Consider the following 26,461-nt stretch of genomic DNA (forward strand, 5'->3'; position numbering starts at 1 on the left):
GTCTCCAAAAACAAACAAATAAATGTATTCTCTCCCCTTGAAATCCTGCAGCTGGGTATTTGGGAGTCAGGTGGTAAAGCCTTTATAATGAGCTATTTCTCCTTTCTGCTTTGAAGGAGTACGAATGCTGGATGGAGATGTCACAGACATGGTTGAAGCGAAATCAGTGAGCTTCAATCCTCAGCACGTGCACATATACAGCGCCAGCTGGGGCCCAGATGACGATGGCAAAACTGTGGACGGACCAGCCCCTCTCACGCGGCAAGCCTTTGAAAACGGTGTTAGAATGGTAAGTTTCAGTAGCACTTGGGCTCTACTGTGTTGATGGGCGATGATTCTTAGTGTAAGAATCTGTGGGTTTCCAGTCCTTCAATCTAGAGGAGTGGATGGAGCTCTTAGGCTGAGCCAGCCACAAGGCTAATGGGAAGAAGTGTTGACATTTGCAATCCTGAGTTACTTCTCTTCTGCCAATGAGCTAAGAGCTAGACAGCTGCCTCTGAAGAGAAGGTGTACTATGCATTGAGATGATTAATTCAAAGGAAATGTATTAATGAGTATGTTAATCTTGCATTCAAAGAAGTAAATTCCTGGAGCTTGGAGATTTAGTGGAGATAATCTATTCTCTCCAGGTGGTGTTCTTCTGGGCCTCGCCCTCATATAGTCCCTCCCTAGTCTTCTGTCTGTCCCAGGACAGTATTTTTATACTAGCTTCCAATCTCTCTAACCAGATAGCTTAATCCATCATTTTCCTTGATTGCATTAGAAATATCACTGACCACTCTCCCCCCCAAACTAACTGCGTAACCTGGTGTAATCAAATGTCTGTTTCAAGTTAGAAATCTTGAGAAATCTGTCTTATTTAAGTTAAATAAAAAACCAAAGTGTTAATCTTTTATAATCACAAAAAGGAGGAGACCTCCACCAAAGCAATATATTTCTCTTTCTTACTTGTCAATGGACTTTGGGTAACTGAGAGCATACCTTCAATCATGTTCATTTAAAGCCATCCTTTTTCTCGCCCTAACCTCACTCAGTACCTACTGCTTTCCTTCCACCATAGCACCATGCCCCACCCCAAGCCCTCACATTATTGACCAGATTCTCTTTGACCTTTAAGCCTCAGCTAAAAGTTGACTTCTTCCCAAGAAGCCTTCTCCCTGCTCAAATAAAATTAACTGTCGTCAGTCTCTACTTAAGCTTTATGTTCTTACATAGAGTCAAGCACGTCGTGCCTTATAACAGAGTTAGTTCCGGGTATGTCTTTCTCATTGAATTGTAAGTCTTAGAGAGCTGCACCTGTGCTCTACACAGCTTTACGGACTCTGCAAAACCTCGTCAGTGCATTGAATTCTAGTGAGTACTCAATAAAAGTTTGTGGGGTCAAATTTTATTTACTTCAAAGGATGCTGACCACAGGATTTTTATATAAATTCAGCCCAGATTTGAAATAGTAGAGTGGATTTGGTTGATTGATGTAACATTGCAGCTGGAGTAAAAACAATGCTGACTCTCTCTCATATTTGTGAGACTGGTGTTAGGGTTTTAATAGAAGAATGATCTATTCCTAGCCCTCTCCTGGTTATTCTGAAATGGACTGGAGGGAAAATTACATACTTGTTTTGCAGACACTGTCTAACTAAATGAGAATTCAGGTTTGATTAAGACATTCACTTTTCTAACTCTGTCCATTTTCAGCTACATTAGAGCCCATTTAAGCTGTAGGATGATGTTTAACTCATTGCCTGGAAGTTTCCTTTCAAGGTACCTTAACACCAAATGCATACGCTATGTAATCTGGTGGTTTTATACCAGACTATAGACAGTAGACTGTAAATTACTATTTCCTCTCTCTATGCTATCAGTAGAATAGTCATTCAAATTAAGTAAATCAATCTAAATTCATATTTAATCTTCAAATTGTGTGTATATGGCTGTTATAATAAAGAGTAATCTGGAACTTCTCATTAATATGGACATATTTTGATAATGCACATAGCTTCATTGCTCTGCATATGTATAAAGCCTCCTATCCATAGCTGATTTGACCAACAGACTAATAAGCATGTCACTGAATCAGATGAGACATGAAAAAATGATTTTAAAATTTATTTTTGCTGGGGGAATCTTTTGTTCAACGGAAAACTTAACCAGAAGCTTAGTGTGTAAAACAAAGAAAAAATGTGGTGCTTTGGTTGAAAGAAGAGTAAAAAAGAGAAAAGATCAGAACAACAATCTAGGGAAACAAACACATAGGAAGATTATATATAGAAATAAGTAATTTAGAAAAAATTTATTCTGTAATCATTATTACAAAAGTAAGCTATGCTTTTTATAACTGATCATCTACAAAAATGTATAAAGATGAAATTAATAGTAGGTTTCTTCATCCAACTAGGTAATCATTGTTAAGAAGATAGAACATGGGCAGCGCCTGTGGCTCAAGGAGTAGGGTGCCGGCCCCATATGCCGGGGATGGCGGGTTCAAACCCAGCCCCAGCCCAACACTGCAAAAAAGAAAAAAAGAGTATAGAACACATCTTTCTATATTCTTATAGACATAAACATGATAAAGGGAGAACATAAACCCATAAGACAGAACTCATTTGGTCTATTAGTTTCAAAATATTTGGCATATAGAGAAAGTTTTTTCAATATTCCGTTGAAGATCTTTCAGGATTTGAGCCTGTAAAAAAAAAGGAGTTCAGTTTTAAAACAGACCATTTAGATTTGAGGTAATAACAAAAGAAACAATTTCTAAAAAGAATAAATTATTTCCTGGCTCTTAGCATTGTACATCTAAATATGAAAAAACAGCGATGGCCCCTTTTAATGTGATAAGGGCCATGGGACGGGCTTTTCAGTGTTTAATACATACAGGCTTTCAGGTTGGTCTAGGGCTGCGTCCAATGTCCGGCATTTACTTCTGTCTGACCTTATATCATCTAGGTGCCTCTCCGGGTCCATTTTCTCATGTATGGTAGGGTGAGGATAGTACTCAGAGAGATTAAATGAGATGGTAATGCATGTAAAGTAATTAACATTATACCTGAAATGTAATAAAAGCATTTCATTTCTTCCGGGGAAAAGATCATGTCCTTCCAAAGAACTGTTTATATTTGTCCTTCGCCCTTCGACCTTCTTTCCTACACCATTTCCAAACCTCAGAGTTAGATGAGGCCATGGAGCTTACTTGTTGGGATAGATTCAGTATCATATGGTTCCAGGCATCACAGACGTTCTGAGCTCTGTAGTGCCATATATTTTATTCTTTCTATGTCTGGACATGCTTTCCATTTCATTTACCCCTAAAGCTCGTCTTCAATTTCAGTGAGATAACCTCGGGATATATAAATTCATTCCAGTTATCCATGTTCGTAGTTCTGAATTTAGTTTATATCTTCCCAGAGGATGTTTTTCTAAATATCTATGAATACATAATTTCATATTTTTAAGCAGTATATTAGATAAACTTTTCCAGGAAAACAAAACCTTTTACTACTCTCTGTGTTACCAGGTATCCAGTGAGAGAGTAAATTTGATAATCTTTGAGATTATTCTGATTTATATTTTTACATAATACATGTTATTAAATATATAGAAAATAATCAGATAAAAACTTTATACAAAGTTAGATTACAGAGTCCAATAAAGAAATACATGATTTATTAGCTGAATGACTTAAGGAACAACAAAAAAAATAGATAAGATAATTTCCTTCAGTCAGCTAATGAAATTCTATGTAACAAGTGTAGTAATTTGAATTTATTTATCTATCCTAATAAATTTAGTGAGCCCTTACTTTCCATAAACTGTAGCTAAAGAGGTGGAAAAGGCATGTAAGTTTTTTTATGTAATGCATAAAAGTCTCTATATTCCAGCAACAAGTCTTAGAAGACCAATAAGGCAAGAAATATTCAAGTCTAGGTCAGCAGGCTGGGCGTGGTGGCTCATTCCTGTAACCCTAGCACTCTGGGAGGCCAAAGCCAGTAGATTGCTTGAGCTCATGAGTTCGAGACCCCCCTGAGCAAGAGTGAGACCTCGTCTCTACTAAAAATGAAAAACTGAGGCAAAAGGATGAGACTATGTCTCAAAAAACAAACAAACAAAAAGACTATTTTCAGCAGAGGGTAAAAGTAATGAATGAAGTTAAACTGATGGTCCTCTTCGAGGAGGTTATATCTGAACATAGACATAAATGATAACAAGCCAGGAATGTGAACACCGTGTGTGTGTGTGTGTGTGTGTGTGTGTGTGTGTGTGTGTATAATGTTCTATGCAGAAGGAACCCCAAGTGGGGAAATATTTTGGTATATTCTCAGAACAGAATGCTAGCCTGGACATTGGAAACAGTGGCAACAGAGAGAGCAGAAGGAGATGGGTTGGAAGGGCAGGCAGGGGCCAGCCAGAATGGTTCTCTAAATGATGGAGGGTATTTGCATTTTACTCCGTGACAGGAAGCCACTGGAAGTTTAAGTAGATCCCTGGAATGTATCAGCGGGCTATCTGTGGGATGAGGGATGAGCAGGCAAGTGTGGAAGATTGAAGGAGTCCAGGGGCAAGTAGGACCAAGGTGGCAGCAGCATCAAGACCCCCAAAGAGATCAAGCAGCAGCAGAGAGACGTGCAACTACGAAGCAAGATTTTCACAGCAGAAATAAATAGATTTTGTCCAGGGAATCCAAGTATTGATCATACCCATTTCTCCTGCTTGCTAATCAAAAAATGTAGCAAATATTGAATTTCAAAATGCTCCCTTATTTGCTTACTATAAGATAAGCATTTGGCTCAATAGAATGTAACACTGTTTCCAAAGACTTTAACAAAATCAGAATTGATTCAATTTATAGCCCCGTTAGAATTAATGTGCCAAAATTGCATTAGAGAAACTATGTTAAACAAACCATGTCACAGTTGACAACTTGCTCTTTCTCCTAAGGAATGCATTTTATTGGATGCTAAGGAGGCATAAAATTAAATGTAAGAATTAGAATTATATAATGTGGGCTGACTACAATTAGTAATAATAATAATCACAGCAGCATGAACAACATTTAACATTTCGGCCTATTATACTATAGTCACTCTTAAGCCCTAACATAGATAATAACTTTTCATCTTTGTAATAGTGTCATGAACGAGGTAGTGTTCACCCCAGTTTTATAAAGAGGAAAAGGAGAAAGTCAGCAGGGCTAAGGAGGTCAGAACATGGGCCTCAGTGAAATCCAGGGAATTCTGTTAGATATCATTTCTATTTTACTTAGTGTATTTAACCTCCCCCCTTTATCTGTAGCCCCTGTTGCTATTGTAATTGATTCTTTGTCTCCTGCTTCTCCATTTGTTCACCGGACCCCACCCCTTCTTATCCCATCAAAGACCTATCTCAAGCCATTCTTTTTTCTTTTAATATCAAAATTTCTCTCTCAACTCTATTATTTCCATCAACACATATTCATACCATGAATTCTGCTATCTTAAAGGATGAGAGGAGACACTCTCTTGTTTTATCTTGTTCTAATACTGCCTCATTTTTCTTTTTCCCTTTAGAATGAAATTCTTTGAAACCATTATTCATCCTTGCCCTCTCTCAGCCCTTTTTTTTTTTTTTTGATGACCATTATCTCTTGAAGCCACTGCTTCCGCACTCCACCTCAGCAATCCACTGAAGCTGCTGTCATCAAGGTCGCAGAGACCTTCCTGTGCAAAATGCTTCTGAGCTCTCATCCAACTTGTCCTCTCAGGGAGTCCTGCCCAGTTCTTCCTATGCACAGTATAACACAAGCACACTCCAACCTTTTAGAACCCCTTCTTTGCAATATTAGCCCTCCTTCTTTTATTCTACCTATTTTATTGGTATCTCCTCCATAAACACCCAGAGTTGAACTGTTGGTTCTGCTATTCCCCAAGTACCAAAAACAGTATCTGGTACTCAGCAGGTATGTAGTGAAGAGTGAATGAATGACTTGCATGCACCTTGCTGCATACTTGCATCGTTTTTGCTTAGCATTCTGGAAATTAGTTATAAACATACATTTTACAGTATGGTGATTAAAGTGCCCAGATTCTGGATTTAGGCTCTCGGGTTGAAAATGTGGGTTCTAGTACTTTTTTTTTTTTTTTGCAATTTTTGGCCAGGGCTGGGTTTGAACCCACTACCTTTGGCATATGGGGCCAGCACCCTACTTCTTTGAGCCACAGGCGCCGCCTGGTTCTAGTACTTTCTTAAAACCTTGTTCAAGTTAATTAGCCTCTCTGATGATTAGTTTGTTGCTCTATAAAATGGAGCTAAATGCTAATGATTACTTTATAGGAGTGTCCTGAGGATTATATGATTAATGCCTGTAAAATATTGAGTAGAGTTCCTGAAACAATGTAAAGTCTCTGATTATGCTATGAATCTTAATCATTATCACCACCAAAAACGGGCACAAGTAATAAAAACAAGATACTGATTAATCATGTAAAATACATAAAAGTCTTGATCTAAATCTCTGGGTTTAATCAATTTCATATTTGCTGAATGCTTTTATGGAAGGTAATTATATAATCTTGAGATTATGATTAAGAAATGGCTTTTATAAGTGGTAGAAAATATCTAAGAGAATATTTTCTAAAGCACTTTCCATCCGTCCCTAATTTAATGAAGTACTAAACAAAAAAGGTTGGAGATAGGGGGGATTTGCTGTCATAGACGCTTCCGAAATACTTTGAAGATTTTTAAAGCACATTAAAGGCTCTGAGAAGTCCTGCATTTTAACTTACTAAGGTTCTCAGCTTTAGTCCCATGAAAGCTTCTGTTTTTATGATTTTTCGAGTTGCTTTTAAATTTTATTTTATTTTAAAATCTGGAAGTATTTTATGAAAATTCATCTCAACTCATTAGACCTTTGGAGTCAGAATGTTTGAATTTTAGTGGTTAAGTCAATGCTTGCCAACATTTATGTCTTACGTTTCTTTTTGAGGCACCACCGTTCACCCAGTCTCCCTTTCTAAAACCTGTGATTTTTTTCCATGTCTTATCACAGACATCTAATAAGTCTTGCCTGTACTATTTCCTAGAAGTCCACGGAGTCTGCCCTCTTTTCCTCACAATTAGAACAGACGTCTGTCATACAGATTTCTGCTGTAATAGCGTACTTCCAAAACTTCCCAGCTTAAGCTTCAACTTTCAATTCTGCATGAACCCTGCAGTCAAAGAAGTATTTTTATGTGCAAATCTTGCCATTTTTTTTTTCTTTTTAAAACTCCTCACTCACTACTCCCCCAGCCTGACCCAAAGTATCATAGGCTTCTTAGCAGAACAAACAATTTTTTCGGGGATCTCACAATTGAAATTCGACATGCCATCTTAGGAAAAGATTTTAAAGATTTGTCTCATACAAACTGACATGGTTCTATTTACCATGGTGAGCTTTTGGCCTGGCTCCTTGGTGTGGCTGGCAAAGAGTTCCCTCAGGGGACATTCTTGGCTTATCGTCCCAGTAAATCCCAAATAGGAAAATGATTTCATAAAATAAGCGAGTCATTGGCGATGTTTTCAATATAGCTGACCCCAGGTTTGTTGTCAAAATAAGAAGCTAAGAGCCTAAAGTTTTCTTTGATAGGTTTGTTATTCATTCACTTCTTCCTGCTTGCATGCAGAGGACACTCACTGGGTGGCTGTGATTTGCCAGGCACTTTGCTGAGTGGTGGGAAAGACGAATAACACTGTCTTGGGGGAACTCACTGTATAATGATGAATAAATGTTCAAAGTAAAATGCAAGCAAACTCCCAAAGTCCCTTCAGTTTCCAGAATCTGGGAAGCGAGGGCAGAGTCGGCAGCACACGGTAACATTTACTGTAGTGCGGTCTAGTTGCCTTGGAGTCATCTTCTTTGCCCCATTTGGACGATTAAACTTTAATAAGAGCTGGTGCAATTGACATTCGTCAGCAGGTGTCTGATGCATGGACAGCATTTCACAAGTTCCTGACAGTGTGTTTAATCACATTCTTTAGAAAAACAATAAAAAACTTGAAATTGAATCTTGTCTGTCATCAGAGAGGCCTATATTAATTAAGATTATCAATACTTTCCTGATTATTTTACTCAAGAAATGTTTCTTAAGTCCCCACAACGTGCCAAGCACTGGTTTGGCATTTTCCATAGTCTCTTTCTTCTGGAGAAATTATGCAGTTCATTATAGATATTTTAGGGGTACAGCTCATAAGGTTTGCATTGTCATTTTATCTACAAGTACACTTTCAAGTTCAGGTGGGTTTTTTGTTCGTTTGTTTGTTTCTTCAGCTTTTTTGAAATACCAGTTAAAGCATAAATTTACAACAGAACAGAGTCACTATCAAGGATAGGCAAGAAGAGTCAACGAAATCAACATCATTGGCCCTCAGTCCCCCTGCTGGAACAGTGGCCGTTAGCCCACTCTCATGGCTCCTGTACTCAGGAGTCCAGATGGAAACCAAGACAGTTGATGGACATTTATTGGCGTATGTCTGACTGTTGAGTCTCTTACGAAGACTCTGATTACTGTTTTCCCTTCTCAGCCTCAATTGCCTTTTTAATTCACCAGATTTCGAAACTGGATATTTGCAGTAGTTTCTGAAAGCACAGGTTGCTATACACTCATACGTTGCTCTTCTATACACACGTGGGCACACACATATCCTCCACCCTTAAATGAAAAACATATGTTTACCAGGAGGGGAGTGAAGAGGTATAATGAACTTACATAATAAAAGCAGTAATAATAATCATAACCAAAATTAGCAAATACCACCCAAGAGAGATGTGTTTTTATCGGATAAGCATCCAGCTGCAACAGGATTGGTACCAGTTTGCACTTTAATAAATGACAGATTGCTGTTAAATTAGTTGGCAAATGTAAAACTTTGGAATGATATACGGTTAGGCAAAGATAGAAAAGGGAGCTTATTTAAAAATTGGTTCCACTTAATGAAAATTGACTGTAACTGGGGTTTACTTTAAAAAGCCTCCGTCCAGATTGAACTATATCCTGGTAAAACGCTGCGTATTTAGAACATTGACAAAGCTAAGAGGTGGCTTACCAAGTGTACCCAGTATAATATCTTTTGGAAAATAAGAAAGTATATATTTGATAAAAAAAAAAAAACATATGTGGATTCACATCATATAATTGTCACAAAGTTATCTGAAACCCAAGTATCAAATTTACATTACTATAGTAATGTGACTTTTAGAGCATTTTTGTGGGTGGGGAGGAGCAGAAATCTATTCTAGCCTTGTGTAGGTGCAACTTTCAAAGATGTATTATCACCCTGTTTTCAGTTTTAGCTTAGAGATTCCTTCCTAACTATACATAGTTTAACTTTTGTAGATCCCAATCTAGATCTCTCGGTTAGACTCTGCTACTCTGGGGTTAACCAGATATCAATTAAATATCTTTTTTTTTTTCTTTTGGGTTTGTTTTGCTGTCTTTATAGTGACTACTGGGGTACCCAGGGAGTAAGTGAATTTCTTCTCATAGGAGTGTTCTAGCATAGGCTGGGTGGTCCCTGCTAAGAGAAGTGTCAAAATCATATAGGGGTTGAATGGGGTCAAGAAAAGGTTCCTAACAGTCCTGAGTTGCTTTGATTCTAACCATTGATTTGAAAGACAGCTGAGAGGGAGAACAGACAAATCTATTTCCTTCAAGATAATATGACAGTAATTGGAAAAGATCGGCCACTGTATATGTAATCAACAAGAATCAGTTGAGCCTGGTTGATAATGTCCAATGATTTGAAAGTGAGCAGGCAGGGAGAGGGGAAGAGGGAGGAGGATGGGGGTCCTGGTATATGCCACACCTCTTGGGGGCAGGACACAGCTATACGAGGGACTTTATCTAACAAATGCAATCAGCATAATGATTCTTCTTTGTACCCTCAATGAATCCCAAATGATAAAAATAAATTTTTTTAAAAAGTACATATGGCTTGTACAGCAGATATTTTCTCACCGACTTGAGGCTGCATCCCTCATTTCATGTTTGATAAATACAATCAAACCTAATATTCAAGTTGTAAACACTGTTAGGATCGTAACTCTTGACAGCCAATTGAATTAGGCATTTGTTCCTCACAGGCTCCCCCACTTTACTGATTTGTAAACTAAGTCTTGGCAAAGTTAGGGAGCCTGGCCAGTAAGAAGCACAACTGTGGTGCTCCCCGCCACCAAGCTCTGTGTGGTATCTGCTCCTGTCCAGTGAGTCACGTGGGCCCATCCATGCATACTCAGCTTTCGGTCAACAGTAGCTGAATTGTGTTCACAAAAGCGAACACTGGGACAAAGATCTCTCTTTTCTCTGAATTCCCAGAGAACTTATTATCCAGGCGACTGATTTGGCACATCTAGAACTTTGCTATACTGTCTGATCTCTTTCTCCTCATCCTTGGATGAGCCCCAGGACGCTGTAGAGAGTACCAGCCTTGCTCAGTTGGGTTACTCTCTAGCTATTTGACCTGAGACAAGTTACTAGAGCTTCTCTTTCCCGGAGAAAAGGCTGTGTGATAGAACTTGCTTTGTGTTGCCGTTGTGAAGGCTGAGTGAGCTTGTCTGTGGGCAGCCCCGTGTGTGGGCTTCTCCTTAATGGAAGGCCTATGCTGGGTGCATCTCTAAAGACCCTGGAAGAGTCGCCACAGAGTCTTGTAAATATGAGATTAATGCCAGATTTAATTTTTTCTCACATAGAATTTGTTTTCATTTAAGACCAGATTGTGTTTATGGGTAACAATGGAGAGGGCTGATTTTCTCTGTTTCAGAAATGTCAGGAGCTACTCCATGGAAGGTCAAGGTTACTGCTGCATGCAGTAGAAGTGCATGACACCATTCAAGCCCCACGCTGGGCTTGAGAGAGGGGCTTGAGCTGGCAGTTGGAACCGGTTCACAGGGAGGAATTTTGTATTCTGGAGCTGACTTGAGAAGAGTATGAGCTTTTCATTATTGCTGGAATATCCCTCTGTCCTCCCTTCCAAGTGCCTTTCCAAACATTTACAGTGAATTCCTTTCATGCCCCTGTTGATAATAAATGCTTTTATTCTCTATGAAAAGAATCCTGCAAATTTTACCCCTTCGATATACGTTTCAAGGTGATACAGGCTTCTGAGACTTTCAACGTTGTTAATTAATGTTAATACTGGAAGCGTCCCTCTCAGTTTCATAAACCTGGCTGTCCTGAAAGCATGATTTTGCCTTTGCTCTGGGATGATGTAAGATCTAGAAACTGTTGGCAGGTGTGAGAATGCCTTTTCTTTTCCAAAACCTGAGAATGCTGGGATGGTGGGTGCACCCAGAACAGCTGTGTTGGTGCTGTGCATTATGGATTGTGATTCTTTCAGAGAGCAGATGAGATGCACGTTTACTTTTTCAGCTGCTTGGAATGAAGAATTGAGAAACCTAGTCTGCCTGCCCCTCCTTCCTCAGCCAGCGTTAGCAGTTCCCACAGCGTGGGAACACAGCCTGTGTGGGGCTCAAAGCAAGGAAGGCTGTGGGAATGGCCATACGTAAATAACAACCTGAGGCTTCTGTGAGTCAGCTGAGGTCTGAGAGAAGACTGGGGATTGAACAATATGCATTGACCATCCATAGACTGTGAAAAGCAGATAATTATTTGGGAATTGTTGATTTGGCAAATGAAATAAAGCAGAAGGGGAGGTGGCTATTGGGTTTTTTTAATTTTCCCTAATCCTCCATCATTAAATGTGTTTTCCTAAACCATATCGTTCAGTATTTTTAGGAACACCCAGTGTCACTACCAGTCAGTGGAGAGGAGCATAGGACAAAGTGGGACTGGATGGGTGGCAGTCCCAGCCCTGCCTCTAATCAGCTCTGCTACTTTCATTTCATTTCCTTAGTTTCCTTGTGGAGAAAATTGAACATTTAACTGAATGAACTTGTGATGTGTCCAGCTTTACATCTGTCCCTCGTACTTTATTCACATCCCAATTTCTATTCTTTGAAGTTCCTGAATATACGGAACAGCTAAAGGTTCATTGAAATAAAACTTTTTGCTTGAAAACATGTTTTTTTCTATTAGTAAACACACTTAGTTTTTATTTCTTCATAGAGAGTCTCCTACCCATGAAATACTGATTTTCTTCTGGTCATATGATAAAGATAAACAATGGAAAACAAAGAACTCTACAGTGTTGGGATAACTGCTGTCAGGAGCCAAGGGTCACACTCGTGCACTTCTGTGATGAGTTAAGAAGCTCTGTTGAGTGTGTGAGCCCTCAGTGACCCTCGGTGTCAGCCTTTCTGAAGAAAGGGCATCTCTGATAATAAGACTGATTCTGTTAAGCCTGTAGAGAGTTGATGTTCTACTGAATTTATATTCTAGCAGGTAATGATGAATAAACAGCTTGATTTTTTTATATTCACACAATATACAAAAAATTAGCTAATAGGAACCTGAATATAGGAGAATTGTGTATTTGCAGCTGTGATTAATTATTCTTTGCACTAGCCTTTGACTACTTTACTCACCGTCTCCAAGTGTTTAGAAAAACTAAAGTCACCATTAGGCTCCCTAGATTGAGTGCCATGTGCTGTCCATTCGCGGACTACACCATGAACAATATTGTGAAAAGACCTAAGGTAGGTTGTAAATGGCCTTTCACATTTTGTCATTTTACCAAAATGCTCACAACAGTTGTCACCAGCAGCTATCCCCATAATCGTGATTGGGCTCCTGTTCTTTTAAAAGTGAAGTCAACTGCATTGGGTGTGCTCAGGAAGCATGTAAAATCGATTTTCGTTTGTGAATGGTAAAATTAATATGGTTGCTAATAACTGCATCTAATATTTCCAGTGTGTTATTAAAAAGTAAAAGGAACATAAAAAAATCAATTCATGTACTTGGCCTAGTGGCCTATTGTGTATGTAGGAAATTAGAATCCAGAGTACCCAGTGTGGAGATTGAGAGGGGAGTGGCAGTGAGGAAGTCATGTCACGTGAGAAATGCTAGGAAGGCAGAAATGAAGAGAAGTAGGTAACTATTCATAAAAAGCTTCTTTGCTCTGGTAGCACCTGTGGCTCAAAGGAGTAGAGCGCTGGCCCCATATACTAGAGGTGGCGGGTTCAAACCCGGCCCCAGCCAAAAACTGAAAAAAAAAAAAAAAAACCCTTCTTTGCTCCATGTTCTCCCTGAGAAGTAGAAAATAACTGCATTGGTATTTTCCGTCTTTCTCATCAACCATCCTTGACCAGGATAAGAATGGAGAAGACACTCCCCTAGCGTATTTTTTGGAAGTCAGTTTGTGGAGGGTTAGACGGTTCTTCTAACTTAGGCCTGCACGGGCAGCTCTGGCAGCTGATAGTCTGAAGCAGATGGGTAAAGATTAAGACCAGTAGTAGGAGCAGGAATGGGGCTGAGGGAGGCCCTGGCCAGCAGGGATTCATGGAGGACACTCACTTGATTGTTGGCGAGCTGTTGTAATCATCTTGGGGGAGCTGTCGATTTCCATTGGTAAGCATATTCAGTCCAAGAATTTATGTCTGGAAACAAGTGGAATGACTGAACTGTTTGCTATACTCGAGTCACCAAGTAAATAAACCATAATTAATGACAGCTTGGTTTCAAAATACAGAAAGTCGTTCTTCCATTTATCTTAGTTATTCTAAGAGCACAACAGTGAAATATTCTGAAAGCAGAAACAGAATCGTATGAAACCTGTATACTCCTTACATTAGACAAAACATCTCACATCTGTCTCATTTGAGTCCTTTGGGATTTTTGCAAGGGGTGGCACATGTTAGTCCCTGGGTCTAATTCAGTTTTGTGTAATTAATTTCCCTCCCCTCAGCCACATCTTACTCAAATGAAATGATTAACGAAACAAGTCTCAGGCTTTAGTAAGCTCATCCCAAAGATGTCGTATTGCATCTATCCTATGACTACGTTTTCTGTGTGCAGAGAAAGCTTTCTCCCACTAAGCTGCACCAGTTGAAGTCTCCAAGGGCCTGGCAATGGTGTGGCCATCTGCTCCTGATTTGTTTTCAATTATCAACTATATTTCTATTCCATTTGCTTTTCAGGTCACCTTTATGGTTCATGTGAATCATTGATCGTGTTGATAATCATGATTCAAAAGTTATCAAAACTGCTTAAAGAAGCAATACATTTTTAGCATTTTGAAACAAATGGTTTGTGTGAGTGCACAAAAAACAGTAATTAAAAAACAGTTATTTTCCAAGGTTCTTTTGTATTGTTTTTGTTTTGGGGTGTTGTGCTTTCTTTTTGCCTTTACATGATGTTTCTACAATGGATCTATTTTCTGGTTTGTTTTTTGTTTCAATGAATCCTGCTCTGTGAAGGAGTAAGATTTATTTTGGAAACGCTCCTCAGAATGTCCTTAAGCTTTAAAGAGATGAAGAGTTCACTCGTCATATCTCAGCCACTGAGTCATTATGGGTAGGAATCTTTGTCTCTCACCAGTCAGTCCTCCTGATTCCTAGAAGCTGTTTTATCCATGGAATGTGGAGTCACTCTGGTATATGGAAGAGGTTAATATGGAGTCACTCTGGTATATGGAAGAGATTGCAGAGAGGACTGTGCTCTTCTCAGGGTGAGGTTGGAGAGGAATGGCAAGGAGCTCGGCTAAGTTGGCTATTGAGGCTGTGCTTAGAAGACATTACTGATAAATGAAAGTTCCTTAGTAGTAGAACCTCCGTAGTTGACCTGTCCCTACATTGACCACCTCCTTCAGGTGACCTAATTTTCATAGACCAGGCGTGCGCCTTACATACGTGTCAGGACAGTAGGCCTAGTTCCTTGTGTTGACCACCTCCTTGTGTTGACAGTTCATTACAGTCCCTTGGGTGGTCAACTTATAGAGGCTCTACTGTAGTTACATTGTGCTTCTCTTCGTGTTGACATGCAGAGATTCATGCGTTCTGATCAGATCTGAAGTTTCTCCCTCTTGTCTCCACCACATCTGTTCTAATTATACTGGACATATTACTTAATGTTTCTCAGTTTTCTAATCTGTAAAAATCCATATAATACTACCCATCTGACTGGTGTTGCTCTAAATTTTGCTCTAAATTAACTGATAAACCAAAGTGTCTAGCACGGTCTCTAGGCATATATTAATATATGTTCTTATCTTTCTTCCTCCTGATAGCACAAGAAACTTCTCATTTATTCCTGGCCCTTTAAGAATACTATCTAAGACATGTAGGAGAACAATGTCATGCTAAAATACCAAATAAAACCGAACTGCCCTGACTAAAAAAATAATCACACCACTTTAAAGAAAGAAATTTAGTTTCATCATACTCTACCGCTCACGAAAGCTAGCTCGGGGTGTTTGATTTAATTGGTAATCCAGCATAAAGTGGTCCTTTCTGACCTCCTGAGCCACACGCAAGTCCACTTGCTTTCTAAACTCTTTCATACTAATGCTTGTGGGGTAATAGAAATTGATCTTTGTAAAGTCTACATGAAAAGAAACCAAGTACACATTTAGGTGCACAGAGTATTTACAGTTTAATCAAATGGATCCTGGATGGATTTTGGAATATATTTTTCCTCAAATTTACTGACTTTTAACTTAGCACTCCATTAAGCAGAAGGGGCTTTTTTGCCATACAAAGTCTTATTTAAATAACCAATGGCAGTCATGATATGATTCACCCAGCTAAAAAATGTCATTATTTCCTACTTTTCCTATAAATGTTTGCCTCAAGAGTCTTTTCTCTTTATAATACCCTGCCCAGCTTCTCAACTGCCTGCACCCCACCCCCATTAACAATTAATTCTTCAGCTTTTTTGTATTTTGGAAAAATGTCCTTATTTTTCCCCTGCATATGTTTTGGTTTCTGGATGTTTCACAGTAATGAAAACCTCCTATGCATCTGTAGTAAATAAATCTTTGAATTGCTAATTGTTTCAGATTAACCCCATAGATCTTTAGCAGCTGTCTATATGGCACTTTCAGCCCACAGATTCGGTCTGTTGATTCTTGGAACTTTAATCCTAAACCATACACACAAGCATGAAGGTCAGTCTGCCTCTCGGAGTGATGGCAGCCTCCGTGCATTCTGTGGCAGAACACACAGCATCCAGTGGGGGGCAGGCTGTGCTTATTCCCTCCTCTCTCCCTATATCAAGTAGCCATAACACAATGCCACAGGCTGGGTGGCTTAAACAACCCAATTTATTTTCTTAAAGTTCTCGAGGCTGGGAGGCTGTACATTTTAGAACAGGATGCCAGCAGAGGTGGACCCTGGTGAAACCTCTGCCCAGCGTGCAGTCGCCACCACACTGAGTCCCCGTGTGGACTTCCCTCTGTGCCCACACACAGGAAAGAGAGCACTCGTCTCTTCCACTTTTCTGGTGGACATCAGGCCTATCAGATCATAGCTTCGTCCAGTCCTTAATTACCTCCTTAAAAACCCTGTCTCCAAATACCATCACGTGGCATTTTAGGGCTTCAGTCTGTGAATTGGGGGGAACACAACTCAGTCCTTAGCCCACTCTGAGGACTATTCTGAATGTCTCCTGTTTAATGTCTTCTATTTAATGTCTCCCACTTAAGATCCTCTCTCTTTGAGCTCTGTGCACAGGGACACTGACCTCTATGCCCTGTGTCTCCCATGTGCACTGGCTTCTGGTAGAGGGGTCACTGGCAAGCGGACATGGGGTCCACTGGCAAGAAATAGGATTGTTGGAGGAAGGAACTGGGGGCTCAGTTTGTGTGCCCTGCCACCCTCCCTGCGTGGCCGTGTGAATCAGTGTATCCCTTGCCTAAGTTGTGTTTTCCTGTTTGCCCATCTGTCTCATCTCCAGTAACTCCCATCTCCCCAGACCACTTCAGGCCCGAGAGTGGTTATTGACCCCACACTGTCCTTTGGGGTTTCTCTTCACCATGCTCAGTAAAAGAATTCCCTCAAATCATCTGTTTAATACAAAGATGTTGCCTTTGTCTTGAAGGGACATCTTTGGGGAATAGAAACACCTGCTATTCTCTTAACCCATGGCTCTCCCAACACAGTGGATTCCCAAAGGACCCCTGGGCGGTGTCATTGTCCTCCTAGTGGTGTCATCTGTGAGTGCTGGTAGAAAAGAATGACTTGTGTTCATAGTTCTTGGGGGAGGGGGCCCTCTTGGTTTGTAATTTCCAGGCAAATTTGGGGTCAGAACATACAACCCACCCCCTGAGGACACTCAGGACTCATCCTTTCTTGATCAGCTCTAATTCTATTACCTAATCTGGAAAGGTGTTGGGGACTGGTCTGCCTTTAGATCCTTATACCAAGTTTCAATGAAGGCACAGGCGATTTGGCTGGGAAAAAAATAAAATAACCACTAGCCCTCTTCTTGCCCAAGGGTTAATAGCTCAGGCTTTGGCACCTAGAGATTTCAGTCTGGCTCTGGAAGGAGTGAGCATCTCTGAGACCCAGTTTGCTCATCTGTAAAGGATATTAATCCTGGCTCAGATTGTGCAGAATAATGTTTGCTCTGATGTTTTTAGTACACAGTGGACCTTCGATGAGGAAAACCTCTTTTGATCCTAACATAAAAAAATTATCTCTTAAGAATTGTCCTTGTAGTTTTCTTCTTAATAGAGGGATTAATGTGTGTGTTTCTACTTTTATAAGTCGTACATGGTCATAGAAGGTTGATAAAAAAAAGAAAAGAAAAGTTCTTTCTGCCGGTCACAGTGGCTCAAGCCTGTAATCCTAGCACTGTGGGAGGCCGAGGTGGGTGGATTGCTTGTGTTGAGGAGATTGAGATCAGCCTGAGCAAGAGCAAGACCCTGTCTCTACTAAAAATAGAAAAACTGGTCAGGTATAGTGGCAGCCGCCTATAGTCCCCGCTATTGGGAGGCTGAGGCAAGAGGACTGTTCAAGCCTGAGAGTTTGAGGTTGCTGTGAGCTTTGACGCCACAGCATCTGTTTCAAAAAAAAACAAAAAGCAAAAAACAAAAAAACAATTTGTGTGTGTGTGTACACACATACATTTTTCCTAACCTGAGATCATACTGTATCATTTCACATTCCGCCTACCATTTGTAACTGCACCATGAACACAAATATACTTCCTGAACATTCTATTAAATATTCTTTAAAACCAAAGTACTTTTCAAAGATTTTTAATTGAATTTTATACATAGTCACACAGTCATAATTTTACATAGATATATAGGTCACTGGGAAAGTTTTGAGATAGACTGTGGTATGGTCCATTATTTCACTTCCAAGAAATGACAGCGTCCTTTCTGATTCACCCATGCAGATTTCAACTTGCTCAGCTTATGGGTGTCGCTGGGGGTGGGTGTGGGAAGGCTTCCTTTGTTTTTGTCCATGAGGATTTTATGTTTCTTGGTTTGGGTATATCTCAAAACTTCGGTAATAACTCTACACATGTGATTGGAGCTTTTGTGCTTTTTCACTGCTTCGGGATTCTTTATCATCTGTTACGGTGCTGTTTAACCAGGTGGGTGTGCCATTTCATGTGCTCTGTAGTCCTGTCAGCCCAGGCCCAGTGTGACTGTGGGGAGGTGTTGGCGATAGATTGGAACATGCTTCCTTCTCTGGCTGTCATTCTGTCTCTGGGCCCTACGTACGAGTCAGCACCAGGGCTTTTCTGTCTGATCACTCACACTACAGTGAGGCATAATTCCTCCTAGGGACTGACAAAGAATTAAACAAGATCCTTAGTTTATGATGGCTTGGTGATTTTTGTGTCCTTTGTTGTTTCATGAATATTCTGATGGGAAACTGGGGGATGGGAAACCTGGCCCAGCTATCTACAGCCACAGCAACCGGAAATTCATGGCCCTCTCTCTCCATGAATTGCTTGTGTTGTGTTTTTCCCATTCCTGTGTAATCATACTGCATTTTTCCAAGTTCAAGGACAAAAAGAAATCTGCGTTCAGGTCCATCAAATCATGTCATAAATATTCTGTTCTTTGAAGATTCAAGGTCAGGGAGGGTTTATCATGGAAACTCTGGACTCTTTGTTGTCTCTTTCACCAGAAATTCTAAGAAAATGTCCCAAACACTTTTCCTTCCACCTGTGACCAGAAAGGTAGAACCTGAAGGGAAGAAGAGATTCAGCCATCACCAACCATATGACTTCGGTCTTTGCTTCCTAGTTAAAAATGATGTATTTGGCCTGCATGTCCCCCAGTGTGCCTACTAGCTTCAAAATGGTGAAACTCCTTAGGGATTCAGCTGTAACTAAGGAAGACTCTTCCGTTGGGCTTATTTTTCTGCTTTCTCCTGAAGGCCTCATCTCAGAGAACCAGACGCTTTCCTTCATATGTCTGCACTCTATTTTGCTTCTATCCCTTAACTATTTAAGACCATAGTCTTTTAATTATTTTAGTTTTAGCTCCTAAGTTTTGGCATAAAGGATGTGACTCCATCTCCTAGCATTATAGCCAATATTGTTACTGGGTTTGGGTGAAGAAAGTATCTATGATCAAATATGTGTGGAAATTACATTAGCCTCAATCCTGTTCTTAGAATTTTGGAGTGATCACTCACTTATTAAAGCCTCTTAGAGGTCGTGCAATAAAGAAGCTTGTTTAATTTTGTATAATTAAGGAGTAATGAAGTCTGTGGTCCTTGTCTTTTCACATCATCATTGATCTTTCTCTGTGAACAGGGGCGGAGAGGCCTCGGCTCTGTGTTTGTCTGGGCATCCGGAAATGGTGGGAGGAGCAAAGACCACTGCTCCTGTGATGGCTACACCAACAGCATCTACACCATCTCCATCAGCAGCACAGCAGAAAGCGGAAAGAAACCTTGGTACCTGGAAGAGTGTTCATCCACACTGGCCACAACCTACAGCAGTGGAGAATCTTACGATAAGAAAATAGTACGTGGTATTTGCATATGTGTCATGATCTTATCTATTTATTGTTCAGTTTGAAATCCAATTGGAGAACCATAAATACATGTGCACAAGTAATATGCAAAAATAGAAAGCCAGGTTAGCCAATGATACAAGGACTTGTAAATGTTACAATTCATTGAAAATGCTTGTCCGGCCATCACTTTGCATTTAGCCTTAGACATGATTAATTTTTAATCTTCCAGAAAACAAATGATTAGCCCACCTTTACATGGTGAGTGAGTGGCAGAGAAAAGACTGTAATCTAAGCCTGACTCAATGAGCCCAATGTCTTGTCACTCTATCTTCACATTGACCTTTAACCTTAGCTTCATGTTTTGGTTTCTAAGTACAGCCAATTCGTACTGCATTTTCTAATATGCAGCAGAAAAGTTTTCCAGATGGAGAAACATGCCAGTTGTTAGGGATCCCCTATTTACCAGTAGGTCCTGCTTTCTGAACATGGACCCAATGGACTAAGAGCTCCAGTTGCAGGCCTGGCCTGCATGAGTTTCTTTCAGTCTTGAGCTGTGTACTAGCTGGGTAACTCTGGATAAATTACTTAATCTTTCTGTCTCACTATCCTTATTTATAAAAAGGAAACATTTAATAGTATACAGTACATGGAGTTATTAGAAAGGTAATGAGGAAGTCAATAAAAAGTGCTTATTGGCAGAGTGCCTGCCCCATGGAGGCTTAAGTAAGCTCTGACTTTGGGGGTGCCGAGCACTGTACTGCTGATAATAAACACTTTTTTTTAGCAACAAGTTATTTTATTTTATTTTTATTTTATTTTTTATTAAGTCATATATACATAGAGCATGAATACATTTATGCCTTTGTGGGATTCAATGTGTTGATTATTTGTACAAATTGGAGTGCTTACATCCTACTAATTAACATAGCTTTCACCTCATTTACTTAATCACAGCGTTAAGACATTTGTGTTCTATACTTGATAGATTTGACTTGTACCCTTGCAATATGCTCCATAGGTGTGGTCTCACCATTAACCCTCCCTCTATTGGACCACCCCCCTCCCTTCCCTCCTTCATCATGGGCTATAGTTGTTATTCATCTCTCATCTGAAAGTGTGAGTGATTATAAATTGGTTTTATAGTAGTACTGAGTACAATGGATATTTTTTTTCTATTCCTGAGATACTTTACTAAGAAGAGTATTTTCCAGCTCTATCCATGTAAACATAAAAGGGATAAAATCCCCATCTTTTTTAATGCTGCATAGTATTCATAGTATACACATACCATAAGTTATTCATCCATTCATGGGTCTATGGGCACTTGGGCTTCTTCTAAGACTTGGCAATTATGAATTGAGCTGTAATGAACAATCTGGTGCAAATATCTTTGTTGCCAAGTGATTTTTGGTCTTTTGGATATACACCTAGTAGAGGAATTGCAGGATCAAACGGCAGTGTACATTTGGATCCCTGAGTGTTCTCCAAACTTCTTTCCAAAAGTAACGTATTAGCTTGCATTCCCACCAGCAGTGCAGAAGTGTTCTATTTTTCTCCACATCTATGCCAACATCTGTTGAATCCCTCAGTAACAGAATAGAGCAGGCTGATAATAAACTCTGAACACCTGCACAGGTGGCTCTTTTCCTCATCATGGTTCTGTAACTGTCTCAGAATTTGTCTTTCTGAAATGCAATGGAACTGTGTTCCCAACTCTTTTTAGAATTTAGCCTTGTTTTCAGATCTTGCAGATCCACGCAGGTTGGGGTCACCCTAGTGGTGCTACATCTGCCTTTGTCACAGCAGGGAAAATGTAGGTGATAAGACAGTGTCTTCTTCATGTGATTCTTAATCCATATCCACTTGGTTCTGCTTGATTCTGGGCTGTTATATGATTTCCATGTTGATTTCTCAGCCACTTCTTACTACTTTCTTTAAACATTTTATAGATTTAATTGAGTTAATATCTTTTCCTGGTATATATTTCCCCATCTTTCACTGATTTTTTCCACAATGGCTGGGTTTATACGTGTACATAGGAGTCCATTTATCAGTACCTCCATCATTCATCAATAAGTATAATTCAGAAACACAAAGTAACATCTAAAAGGATAAAATGCAGAGATGATCAAGTTTTGGAGTTTCTGGCTTTCTTAATTGGAATGGGATGCCCCCAAGAAATTTTGCCTTCATTATAGAACTGTTATAATCTAGAAATATCCCTTTGATTTTCAGTAGGAAGACCTTAAGTCTTCTACCTCATGGTCAAGGTCGACTAATTCTGAGTGACATTCATCGGTTCTGCATTATGAAATTCCTGATGAAAACTCTCTGGAATAAGAGTTCTCTTCTTTCACCTCTAGAGCCTGAAGTCATCTTAAGTCAGACTTATTCATTGCTTCAAAGTAATTATGTCCATGTAATCAGTCCTGTTATTCCCAATGGGGCAAATGGTGTTGGGAGAGTATTGTTAAGTTTTATAAATGCCTTCTCTAAAAGAAGCCGATAGTCTGCTGGGCAAAATATCAAAGAAAGAAGGATTGCCTGGGTCCCTGCTAGGAGAACACAGTGTGGATAGAGGGACCTCTGAATCGCTACTGCGAGATTTGCCCCCAGACTTAATATTCCTGTGCCCTTTGTCACTATTTGCTGTGATCTGATCGCCTGGTAGCTGCTGTGACTTCCATGGCGAGGGACAGGGGAGTCATCTAGGATTCTCCCACAAGTAGACAATTCCTAGCCAAGCTTCTGAGGGAACATGGACACCGTGACTATATGTTAATCTCCTTTCATGGGGTCATACACTGTACTTTTTCCTAGTTACTGCTTCGGATATGATATATAAACTTTTACTTATTTCTACCTTTTATTTACCGGTCTCCTGTTTTCATAGCAGCAATTTACTAACACTTTTTCTCTTGTTTATCTTGCCCGAATCCCCAAATTACCCCAATTGGAGAAGAAATTTGGAAGCAGTTTGAAATTAGTCTCCAGCTTTAGACCAGCTGCCTAGTGGCTAAAGCTTCATGAAGTCTTGACTCCCTCCACTGGGAAATGGAGATGATTCCAGCTCTGACCTCAGGATTTCCATGAAGATAGTCAAGTGCTGAGTGCAATGTCCCTATGTGGTGCCTGGCACGTACACGCAGCTCAGTGAGTGGCCAAGACCCCTGTTAACCTGTCTGTGTAGCTCTCTGCGTTCTGGGAAGTTTCTCCAACTGCTGTTAACAGAGGTGCTTCTTGTACCTCCATTTTTCCCACCTATAAAAGACCACTATGATGATGAACATGCATGTTAACAGTCTGCACATGAGTAGACTCGGCAACATCAGCCTTTTATGGTCCAGCTGACCCCTTTTCCTTTGAGATGTCAGAATGACAGATAATCCCACTGTCACGCCTGGGACCTTTCCTTCACCAGGCTTTGAACCCAGAAGCCTGGGCTCCCTCGGTGATGGCCGCATCCTGCTGGTGGCATCTGTGATTGAGTGTTACAGGAATGGCAGTATCTCCTTTTGTGCTGGGCTTCCTTCCCTGAGCCATTCATTTCCTTTTGTCATTTGCAGCCTCTCCAGAAGGGCACAGTTGTCATTCTTTATTCATAGAGCACCTCTGTGGTTTGAACTGAGGCAGTTGCTGGGGATCTGAGGAGAGAGGAAAGAACTTGTCTCTGCTTCTCAAAAAACACATTTGTTAAATAAATTTTACTTTTCCTGAACAAAATACCTCTTTGTGGTTCACAAGCAGAAGGATTTTGCCCTGGGTTTCTAAACACAGGGACGTCCCTGTCCCTTGGTTCCCTGCCATTACCACTGACATAGTTGTGGACCCTGGTGTTACCTTCCTGCTTTAAGAGATTTGGATCAGCGATGGCTTTGTATCTTATTACAGCAAACAAAGCATTTTAAGGATCAAGATTACAGTAAGATGCTGTTTTATCAGCTAAATAGAAGTCATTTGAAATAACTAGTTATTTTAAAGCCATGTTATGAAATAGCTTTCATTAACATAATTGTTTGCGTCTTATTACATATCTCACATATAATAGATTTATAGTTACATTAACGTGTTGCAAGTGTCACATTTTTCTCCTTCTAATATGTGCCTGGCATTGCACTACGCACATGGGATGCATCATGTCGTATTCATAAGACCCTGTGCAGGGAGATCATTGTGCCCCCTTTACAGATGAGAAAAATAAAGCTTGAAAGGCTAAAACAGATACAGCTAACCAGAGGCCAGAAAGCGGATGGAGAAATGGGAGATGAGGGAGAAAGGAATCTACCTGTGCTTATTACTACTGAACTGTATGCTTAAGATGGTAATGATGGTAACTTACATGTGTCTCATTTTATCTCAACCGAAAATAAATGAAAATGGGAAAATAAACACACAGCTGGTAAGTGGTAGAACATGTATCCAATCAAGTTATGATGAGCATCCAGGCCCATCTTGCACCAAGTGTGCTGTCCTGCCCTGACACTGTCTGGGGACCTCTGGGATGGGCTAGTGGAAGAATGGTATTGTTTCTCACTACTTGGTTTCCTTCTTTTGAATTTCCTACTTGAACCTCTTCTCATACCCAGTCAAAATTCTCAAAAAAAACCAAAGCGAGATGCTAGTTCCTGTGGCGGTAGGGTTAGAGCCCTGCGCTCCCAATGTCAGGTGTTTCGTATGATGTTCAAAGCAGGGCACTCTTCTACCCCTTACCAGAATGACTTCATTTGTGTCTGTTCTGAGATTTAACCTCCTTCATCATCTTCACTAAAATCGGGCCGTTCCCCTCCTCCACTCTCTACTCCTTTTCCCTGTTTGTATTTCCCTAGCGTGCTTACAGCTGCTTAATGTGACAGTATACAGTTTCTTATTGACTGGTTATTTTTTACACTACGATGAAATATACTTGAGAATGAAGACACATTGTTTTGTTCCTTTCCAGAGCCTCGGCTCAATAAATATTTGTGCATAAATAACTATCAGGTATTAGGAGGGTTGGAGGTCCCGTGTTATGTAGCTGGCCACGGGAAGACAGGGAGGGGCTCTATTTCTGTCGGAGAAACTCCTTCTTTGGGCAGGTTGGTGAAAGTCAAATGATATTTGATGGGATATTTAGCATAGAAAATTGCCAGCGGGAATCCTGCTTTGTGATAAAGCTGTTCGTGGAAACTTTCTACGTGTTAAAGAGCCTAACATATCCCATCTTTAACCCCTCGCCACCTCCCAAAATTTCTCCCAAGTCTGTTTTATAGATAAAGCCCCCTTCTGACCCCAGTGACTCCCATCATGAAATTATCTCTTTCTTTTGGGACTTGATCAGCCTTTGCCTTTTTTCCCCATAGTAATTTGTCTTAGTGATTGGGATACAGAGTCCATCGTATTCCTCCTGGGAAGGGGTCTGTGAGCCAAAGTTTGGAGAAGGTATGTTCTGTCGAACCCTCTCCAGATTTCATTTTATTTATTTGTGTTCAAAACAATCCTGCTGCCTGGGGTATCTCAGGGTTAGCCTGAATGACCAATTCCATGGGGAGGAATTATCTTATCTCTTCTAAGGCTCCTAAGCAGCTCCACCTTTTCTTTGGCAGAAACCTCCTGCTCCCGCCCCCTCCTCCTCCCCACTGCCCACTTGGTGTTTCCAATGCAGTTGCTCTTTGTTTGCGCTGGATTACTCTCTGTCATCTCTCCTGGTGATTTAGAAAATGCCGTTATTTTTCATGAGTAAAGGACTAACAAATCCAGATGTGTTTAGTGTAGTTGGAAGTTTGGTACATACTCTTTTGAGATGGTTACAAAGGAAAGAAGAGAATCTCCATACCTGCCTGCCAGCTTGGGCCGGACCCCAAGGCTGGTTTTGCCATTGTTGTTGCCTGCAGTCTGGGGCTGTTGTCTTTGCTCTTGGGATGACTACAGTCTGGAACTCAGCTTTTTCTTTAACTGCTATTTCAGGATTTGATATCGTCACCACTTAGCAGCGCTTGAGTAGCTGTGTACCTTTGAGCAAGTTACTTAGCCCCTCTGAGCCTATACAGTATCAGACTTGCAGAGTTCTTGTGGGTTTATATTTTGTTCTGTACACACACACACACACACACTCCTCTTGTACATTGCCTCACCCACTATGAGTTGCTCATGGTGGCAGTTTTAGGAGAAGCAGTAATGCTGGTGGTAACTGGTGACAAATTGAACATTCCTAATCTGAAAATCCAAAATATTCCAGTAAGCATTTCCTTTGAGTGTCATTTTGGCACCCGAAAAGCTTCAAATTTTAGAGTGTTTAAGATTTTGGGTTTTTGGATTAGAAACGTTGAACCAGTGTAAGGCCTATATTTCAAAATCAGAAAAAGCCCATAATCTAAAACATGAGTCCCAAGCATTTTGGAAAAGGGGTACTCAACCTGGAGTAGTTGCCGTAATAGCTATACTTTAACCACTGGATTGTACACATACACACATAAAAAGGAGTATACATTTCTATGAGTCTTGTTTGGATAGTCAAACAACAAGTGACCTTAAAGTGTCTACTGATAAGTGGGAGTGTGTAAAGTAAGTATAAAGGAGCTGGTTTTAGCCATTCCATTTAGCAAATAAATATCATGCCCCTGTTGGTGCATGGAACGGAGCTGAACGTTATGGA

At 40.2% G+C, this 26,461-nt stretch overlaps 1 protein-coding gene across 2 annotated transcripts in view; it reads left to right on the forward strand.

Moving 5' to 3' along the window:
• Positions 1-26,461, forward strand: part of PCSK5 (proprotein convertase subtilisin/kexin type 5) — a 430,298-nt gene that overhangs the window by 169,727 nt on the left and 234,110 nt on the right. For both annotated transcript variants that reach the window (XM_012813041.1, XM_012813044.1), the window contains exons 7-8: positions 117-289; positions 19,626-19,838. In XM_012813041.1, coding sequence (XP_012668495.1) covers positions 117-289; positions 19,626-19,838 — 386 coding nt within the window. The remainder of the gene's footprint in view (positions 1-116; positions 290-19,625; positions 19,839-26,461) is intronic.

Source organism: Otolemur garnettii, unplaced genomic scaffold, assembly GCF_000181295.1.
Source record: "Otolemur garnettii isolate 467f Iridium unplaced genomic scaffold, OtoGar3 scaffold00006, whole genome shotgun sequence".
Lineage (NCBI taxonomy): Eukaryota > Metazoa > Chordata > Mammalia > Primates > Galagidae > Otolemur > Otolemur garnettii.